The sequence below is a fragment of the Mytilus galloprovincialis genome, chromosome 4, assembly GCF_965363235.1.
Source record: "Mytilus galloprovincialis chromosome 4, xbMytGall1.hap1.1, whole genome shotgun sequence".
Classification (NCBI taxonomy): domain Eukaryota; kingdom Metazoa; phylum Mollusca; class Bivalvia; order Mytilida; family Mytilidae; genus Mytilus; species Mytilus galloprovincialis.
The window spans coordinates 2,162,508-2,171,486 of record NC_134841.1 but is presented as its reverse complement, the minus strand read 5'-3'; the positions used below and the strand labels follow the sequence as shown (position 1 = coordinate 2,171,486).

At 36.2% G+C, this 8,979-nt stretch overlaps 1 protein-coding gene across 1 annotated transcript; it reads right to left on the bottom strand.

Annotated features, from left to right (window-relative positions):
* Window positions 1–3,255: 3,255 nt before the first annotated feature.
* LOC143070948 (uncharacterized) lies at window positions 3,256–7,949 on the bottom strand. Its single transcript, XM_076245050.1, has 4 exons — window positions 7,686–7,949; window positions 7,171–7,252; window positions 3,474–6,677; window positions 3,256–3,267 (listed from the first exon to the last, which is right to left on the bottom strand). The coding sequence occupies exons 3-4, from the start codon at window positions 5,229–5,231 to the stop codon at window positions 3,256–3,258; spliced, it is 1,770 nt and encodes a 589-aa protein (XP_076101165.1). The 5' UTR covers window positions 5,232–6,677; window positions 7,171–7,252; window positions 7,686–7,949.
* Between the last annotated feature and the right edge of the window lie 1,030 nt (window positions 7,950–8,979).

The window sequence follows — 8,979 nt, the reverse complement described above, 5'->3', positions numbered from 1 at the left end:
AATCATACAACAGAAACTTTCCTAAATTTATCATTTACATGTAAAAAATACTAATTATACAATAAAGAATTTAACTTACATCAATATGTAATATGTTGTGTCCACAATGAATGAGAACATAACAGGTAATAATTCGGGACACACAATATCGTGCGACTGCAATTTACAAGTTCCCGTTCAAATCTACCTGGTCAATACAAAATATAAATTGACCGCGAAAATGACAATGACCAATCAAATACGTAATTTAAAGTAAGAACCTTTTGAATATTCATGAACTCAATATAAAAAGTAAAGTGTAGATTTGATTTAAATAATAATATTCCTTTATCAAAATTCTAGAGTTAAACGTTATTATAAATAGAATTAATTTAAGAACTTTAAAGATATTTTTACTATTATTTATAAGGCGTAAAAATGACACTACTACATTCTCCCCTCTGTTGAAGAAAATGACTTCCATGTCATTGTGTCTTTCTCCCCTCTTATGACCTTGTCGTCCTCGTCAAGCTGTTTACATTTCAACTGTTCTCAATAATTTTGATGATAGCCCTCGATAGTTCCATCTCTAAACCTCTAAATCGTCCTGTTTCTGCCTGATTTTCCAACCAATGTACTTTAGCTAACCAATCTGGTTTAGTTGTGGCCTGCTTTGATGTAGTGACATAATCTTGCAGGTACTTCGGTGGTTTTCGATTTCTCTGAGGTCTAGCAAGTGTGGTAGGTTCTGGTATGTGACGTGGTGGTGTAGGTAAGTATCTACGTCTTCTTTCCCTAACTGGTTGTACTCTTGTAGTTTCATCATGTGTGGGTTCATCTGCCATTTCATCTAGAGATGGATCCTCCGTCAACGCACTGCCATTATCTGATTCTAAAGTGTCATCTTCAATATTCTGACCAGTCGCTGCAGGTTCAACATCCTCTGTTCCAGGGTTAGGTTCTTCAGCAATTACTATGTCTGAAGGTAAAGCGTCCTCTACTAAACCATTAATCTGGCTACTACCAACGGCATCATGATCGTCACCCGTGTCGCTGATAGTTACATCATCTATCCTAGGTCTTTCCACCATATCTACTTCACTGTCAGTGTTGCTAAGTGTACTCCTCCCTGTCTCTATTATCCAATACCCCTGCTCCGACTCCTCATCTGATTCCGATGCAGACATCTTTTCAATGCTGTTCCCAACAGACTTCGTCGGTGGTCGTCCAGACCTCAGCGGTTTACGCCTCTGTCTAGGTGCAGGAGCTATCTCAGACTCAACAGTCTTTGGCAGAAATCCAATTGGAAGTAGAAGATTGCGGTGAAGTGTCTTCTTCCTTCCAGTTCCGTTTTCTTTCTTGACCTCATACACAGGTATCTCTTTGTTAGGCTGATTAACAATCTGGTATGGATCTTCTTCCCACTTGTCAGCTAGCTTATGTTTCCCGTCGAAGGCCAAGATCTTTACTAGGACTCTATCGCCGGTTTGTAAGATGGCTGATCTAGCTTTCTTGTTGTAGTTGTATTTCTGTCTATCTTTCCCTATTCTCGAGTGTTTTGTTGCCAACTCGTATGCCTCTTTCAATCTTTTCTGTACAGTTTCAATGTACTTCGTAACTGGTTGCTTCTGTTCATTACCAGGAAGGTTGAAGGCGATGTCAATCGGTAATCGTGGTTCCCTACCAAACATTAGGAAGTACGGTGAGTATCTGGTAGTTGTCTGTCTGGTGCAGTTGTAAGCATGTACTAATCCAGCAATGTGTGCTTTCCAATCTTTCTTCTGTGTTGTTTCCAGTGTACCTAACATACCCAGTAATGTTCGATTGAAACGCTCTGTAGTACCGTTGCCCATAGGATGGTAAGGTGTAGTACGTGATTTCTGCATGCCTGTGATGTTACATAGTTCTTTGATGATATTCGATTCAAAGTTGGCACCTTGGTCACTGTGAATACGTTCTGGCAATCCGTAATGTACTACAAAGTGGTTGAAAAATGCTTCGGCGGTAGTCTTTGCTGTTTGGTTCCTCGTTGGAATCGCTAAGGCATACCGTGTAAAGTGATCGGTGATGACAAGAACATTTTCAAAACCTCCTTTTGATCTTTCCAGTGACAAGTAGTCCATGCATACTAGTTCAAGTGGTTGGTATGTTTCAATGCTAACTAGTGGTGCTCTTTCATTAGTTGGTGTTTTTCGTCTTATGCATCTGTTGCATTGCGTTATCCACTGATCCACATCTCTTGTCATCCCATACCATACAAATCTATCTCTTATAAGTGACAGTGTCTTATCTCGTCCTTGGTGGCCCATATCATCGTGAAGTGCTTTCATTACTTTTGGAACGCAAGTTTCTGGTAAAACTAGTTGCTTAACTGTTTGGCAATCAAGTGTAGCTTCCCTGAATAGAATTCCATCTTTAAGTTGTAATTTGTCGAAGTTATTGACGAACCATGTATTCTCTGGTGATCTTTCTAGTTGTTCTTTAGTTGGTTTGCGGTGTTCGGATACCCAGTAAATCCATTCTTTAATTCTGTAATCGTTCTTTTGTTCCAATTTGATGTCAACCAAGTGCTGTGCTGGTAACGATGTATCATCAACAGTTGCAAGAGTATTCATCGACAAAGTATCGACGAAAGGTTGAGCATGCTGAAGATTGCAGATGGCTTTGACAGAAGTAGCATCTAAGTTGGATGGTGAACGTCCAAGTAACTCGGGCAATCTTGATAAAGAATCAGCATCGGCATTCTTGGAACCTGGTCTGTACATGATGTTAAAGTTGTACGATGCTAATGCTGCAATCCAACGGTGTCCAGTTGCATCTAGTTTGGCTGATGTTAGCACGTATGTAAGAGGATTATTGTCTGTCAACACTGTAAAGGTGTTTCCATATAAGTAGTCGTGGAATTTCTCGGTGACAGCCCATTTTAATGCCAAAAATTCTAACTTGTGTACTGGGTAATTTCGCTCGGTCTTACTGAGTCCTCTACTGGCGTAAGCTATTACACGCTTCTTGTTTTCCTGTTCTTGGTATAATACCGCTCCTAAGCCTTGCATGGATGCATCAGTATGTAACTCAAACTGTTTATTGTATCGTGGAAATCCCAGTATAGGTGGTGAAGCTAGTGCTGTTTTAAGTGTTTGGAAAGCTTGTTCTTGAAGATCTCCCCATATCCATGATTGACTGTTTGGATCTCGAGGTTTTGGTTTGCGTTTCTTTGACGAGCTTTTCGGTGGAGGCATTAAGTCGGTGAGTGGTCGTGCTATTTTCGAAAAATCTTTAACGAACTTTCTGTAGTATCCTACAAATCCAAGGAAACGACGGACTTCTTCTGGTGTTGTCGGACGTGGCCAGTTGGTTACCTTGTCTATCTTTGCTGGATCTGGTTGTATTCCATCTTTGGAGACGATGTGACCTATATATTTAACTTTCTCTTGAAGGAATGAGCATTTCTTTGGTGATAATTTAAGGTTGCTTTCTCTTAATCTCTGTAATACCTTCTCTAATCTTACTAGATGTTCCTCATACGTATCAGAGAATATAATAAGATCGTCCAGATAGATAAAGCAGATATCAAGATGTAGGTCTCCTAGTATCTCTTCCATTAGTCTCTGATACGTTGCTGGACTGTTGACTAATCCAAACGGCAAGCGGTTAAATTCGTAAAAGCCTAGTGGGCCGACAGTGAAAGCTGTTCTCTGCTTATGGGACTCTTCTACTTCTACCTGATGGTACCCGCTCTTCATATCCAGTACAGTATATAGCGTATTACCTCCAAGAGCGTCTAGTATCTCCTCGCTGCGTGGCAAAGCGTAGGAATCCTTCACGGACCTTTGATTCAGTTGTCTGTAATCAATACACATTCTGAGTTTCCCATCCTTCTTTCGACAAAGTACCACATTAGATGACCAAGGTGAGTGTGAACGTCGTATTATTCCAGCTGTAAGTAGTTGTTGTAGATGTGTACGAACTTCATCAAACATGGCTGGTGGTATACGCCTATGTCTCTGCTTGAACGGTGTATCATCAGTAAGATCAATTCTATGACGAACTGCATCTGTATGACCAATGTCGGTGTCTGACATACTAAAAACATCTCTATACTGTCTAAGTAGTTGTTTACCTTTCTCTAACTGTTCTTCACTGAGTACGTCTGTTGGTAAGTGAACGTCATTGAAAACATCATAAGTTGTATCATCTGGTGTATCTATATCAGCAATGGAGACGGGTTGCAGCTCACAAAGGATAGCGTTCGGTGAAACTGTTATGGTTCTCGTTGTAACATTACTGATATGTACAGGTATTAATCTGTTGTCTCTGTATTGGTAGTTGACAAGAGTTGGAGCTATGTCTAAGTCTTCAGGTACTGCTGCCTTGTGTGTTGGTTGAAGTATTCCACATACAGGATGGTACGGCAACTCATGGTCCATATAGCCTTGAAGCATAACATCTTTATTCGGTGGAATGCGAACAGTCTTTCCCTCTGCGCATTTAATCAATGCTAACCTGTTGTTTCTCTTGTTGAGTTCTTTCTCTCTGAGTAAAAGGCATCGAAACGTCATATACCATGGTGTAATCAAGTTGGCGTTCTGCAAAAACCGATGACCAAAACGTTGTTTCACATCATCCATAGCTCTATGCAATACGTTGGTACCGAGTAGCAAAGGTACAGCCTTGTTGTAGTTGCTATCAGGAACTACCAGTAGTAAGCAAGGTTGTGGTAAATCTGATGGTGATGCTCCAGGTAATTCTAAATCGACAGTGATGTAACCATGATACGGTAAGTCCTCTCCATCAGCACATTCAATGTGTAAAATACGGTTAAGTGTCTGTATAGTATGATCAGGTAAGTATTGTCGATGAAATGACTCGCTGACAGTGCTAACTGTGGAACCTGTGTCTAATAAAGCTGTAGCTGGAATACCATGTATCTTAACAGTGACTTCGTTGGTGTTACCTATTAGTTGGTCAGTGATATCTTGTGTTGACTGTTGCTGTTGGTATGCATAAGTTCTATCTTCAGCGTTGATCTGCTGGAAGGTATAGGCTTGTCGTGAATGGTCTAATCTTATACGGCAACCAATGGCTATGTGATCAAGTCCTCCGCATCGATAACATACGATAGGATCTTTTGGAATAGGAGTTGAAGTAGGTGAGTAGTGTTGATTGGCTTGGTTGTCAAAATCGTTGTCCCAGTAGGGTCGTTGTCTACGTCTACGACGATGGCGTTTCTTCTTTGGACCATACTGTTCCATGACTAATTGGAAGAATGTAGTAGCCCCTTACTTAATAAATGCCAACAACAAAACCGAAAGTGAAAAACAAAATACGTTCAATCCCAAAAGCCTATGTCTATCAAAGGTGTTTCAAAACAAAAATTATGTTATACAACTATAAACTACACAACCACCACACTAGAGTATCAAAATTACATTAAATCAAAATGGTAAATTTTAATCAATAACTAATACTCAATTCTACAATTACTAAAATACACACAAATTATATCAAATACACATGAGTGTGATTTAATAAATAAGTACTACCAAATATTAAAATGATTGAGCATCATATGGAAATGAGTACACCTCAATCAAATTATATTTGTAAGTGAATAAATTAAAATAATTCAACAGTCACTTATTTCAAATCTATTTAATCAAACTATAGATTTTTCAAACTCTGTCTAAGTTCAACACAGAGTAAAGGTACTATATACTATAACTGTATACGATAGTGTTGCTTTCTGTATAAAATGTACTTTTAATGTGTAAAAATATAAGTCAATAAATTCTACCAGTACATCTGCACTCTCCTTTTAATGTAAACAATCAATCACCAAGTGATGTCAATGTTCAATAAACAAAAAAAAATTATTTCAATGTTCGAATGTAAACTGTTTAAGTGTGAAAGGTCAATATGTAGGACGTTAACAAAAAAATTCAAAATCCAAAAATGTATGAATGAATGAACAATGTCAATGTGTAAAATGTTTAAGTGTAACTAAGTTCAAGTTGAACTGTGGTATACCAATAACACTACATGTATGTATGTATGTATGTATTCTATCTATCAATGTATGTTGCTGTAATAAGTGTTGATGTTGCAATACGATATAGTAATCGACCAATTGCAATGTATGCTATCTAATTAAAATCTTCTTTATGTAAACAAATTAATGTATGTGTAAAATGTTTTTTTTCAAAGTGTGTAAGCAAACTATTTCAGTATACAATTATAATATATATATAAGTAAAAAGCCTACCTTATAAAGCTAAGTTACTTTTCCAATTCCAATCACAATAATAAGAATTAATTTAAACAACAAATGTTCTATTTTCAATTAAGAAAATCAAAAAGTCTAAGTTACTAAAAGTAACTTCCGGTTTCACAAATCTTCATAACTGGAACACGGTATAAAATGTTAATGTAAATAAACACATGTGGACATCAACGGATATAAACAATGGCACGTGCATCTTCGGACATCTGCGCATTGTTGGTAAACAAACATCACGTGGTCTCGTCTGTCGTCTGCTTCGGTGGTCACACACACACACTGGTACCCTAATTCGACTGTGCCATCAATCCAGTCCCTACGTGGGCGCCATTTTGTAACAGGGTCGGTTCTTGGGTAAAGATATAACAAACTCTGTTTAGGGTTCGGATGATTTATTATACCAGTAGTATAAAAATAAACTCTGAAATAACAATATCACAATTACAAATAACAGTTCTATTATAAAACACAAGTATCTTAAATTACACATTATCACATATTGAAATGGTAAAATACAATGCACTTTAATATTGTGTACTAAACTACGAATATATTTAATAGACAATCAGTGAGCTGATGTCACGTGTACTTTAACTTCTCATTGTGATACACTACACAAGAATGTATCCCTTGATCGTAAATAATATATTATATAGTGTTTACTGGTTTACTATGTGTACGGTACAAAACTAAAGTTAAAACTGCAAATATAACATTAAGGTAATCGGAACATACGATATTATTTGTTCTTTAGATACAATTACATTACAACAATCATTAAATTATAAATACTATTTTTATAACGACTTATTAAGCCAATATATTAAATATGCTTAAAACCACCTATTTAAAGGGAAATAATCCATAACGTCTTGTGTACAACATTACATAGTTAAAAATAGATTGACTCTTACCACTTGTGGAGTGAGTTTTTACTGGCAAGGACAAGGCACAGTTCACAATGTATACTCTGTATATAATTACATCAATGGATTCCTAAAACCAAAATGCAATCATAAACATTCGGACTCATAAAATATTAAAATATACAATATGACAAAATAACTCAAGTTCATTCATAGTTATACTTCTATCATTACAATGTATAATATAAGTGTACTAATAAATAACAACTTTAACACTTTTCCTTATTTTGTCTAATATGCCGCCATTTATGAAATATAAATTATCTGTATCAATAATCAAATAGCTAAGCAAATATCTTGTTCTATATTCTATCGTGACAAATTAACGGTAGATAATAAAATACATGTAGCACTAAGCTAAATAAAAGATTCTCGGGTACATCTATCATACTTATGTAATAAACAAACTTTACAAGGAGAACGAAATCATACAACAGAAACTTTCCTAAATTTATCATTTACATGTAAAAAATACTAATTATACAATAAAGAATTTAACTTACATCAATATGTAATATGTTGTGTCCACAATGAATGAGAACATAACAGGTAATAATTCGGGACACACAATATCGTGCGACTGCAATTTACAAGTTCCCGTTCAAATCTACCTGGTCAATACAAAATATAAATTGACCGCGAAAATGACAATGACCAATCAAATACGTAATTTAAAGTAAGAACCTTTTGAATATTCATGAACTCAATATAAAAAGTAAAGTGTAGATTTGATTTAAATAATAATATTCCTTTATCAAAATTCTAGAGTTAAACGTTATTATAAATAGAATTAATTTAAGAACTTTAAAGATATTTTTACTATTATTTATAAGGCGTAAAAATGACACTACTACATTTATATATAATTTGATTTATTTTGTTATTATTTGTTATGATGGTATGATACTAAACCCCTAACGGGAAGGATTGTGCCTGATGTTCATATGATGAAATCATAATCTTTCAGTCAGTTTAATTGAAGTCTGGAGCTGGCATGTCAGTTAACTGCTAGTAGTCTGTTGTTATTTATGTATTATTGTCATTTTGTTTATTTTCTTTGGTTACATCTTCTGACATCAGACTCGGACTTCTCTTGGACTGAATTTTAATGTGCGTATTGTTATGCGTTTACTTTTCTACATTGGCTAGATGTATAGGGGGAGGGTTGAGATCTCACAAACATGTTTAACCCCGCCGCATTTTAGCGCCTGTCCCAAGTCAGGAGCCTCTGGCCTTTGTTAGTCTTGTATTATTTTAATTTTAGTTTCTTGTGTACAATTTGGAAATTAGTATGGCGTTCATTATCACTGAACTAGTATATATTTGTTTAGGGGCCAGCTGAAGAACGCCTCTGGGTGCGGGAATTTCTCGCCACATTGAAGTCCTGTTGGTGACCTTCTGCTGTTGTTTTTTTTCAATGGTCGGGTTGTTGTCTCTTTGGCACATTCCCCATTTCCATTCTCAATTTTATTTAGTAAATGAAACACAAACTACAGTTAGTTAAATTATTTATATATTGATATGATTTATAACAAGCATTTAAAATGAACAGTTAATATCACAATTGGTAATGATGATCTGGTAAACCTGTTGCTAGATGGTTTACAATTTTTTTTATTCGACTGGGCTTCAAGTTTGTATCGTGTCCTTGAAGATCCCAGTCATTGTTTATAGAAAATTTAATAATATCGGACAACTCCTCCTTCATGGCCAACTTGTCCACAATTCTCTCCATCCGGAAATCCGCAGGACCCCACCTTCTATGGATGGACATGAACCTAAACATGACGAAGAGTA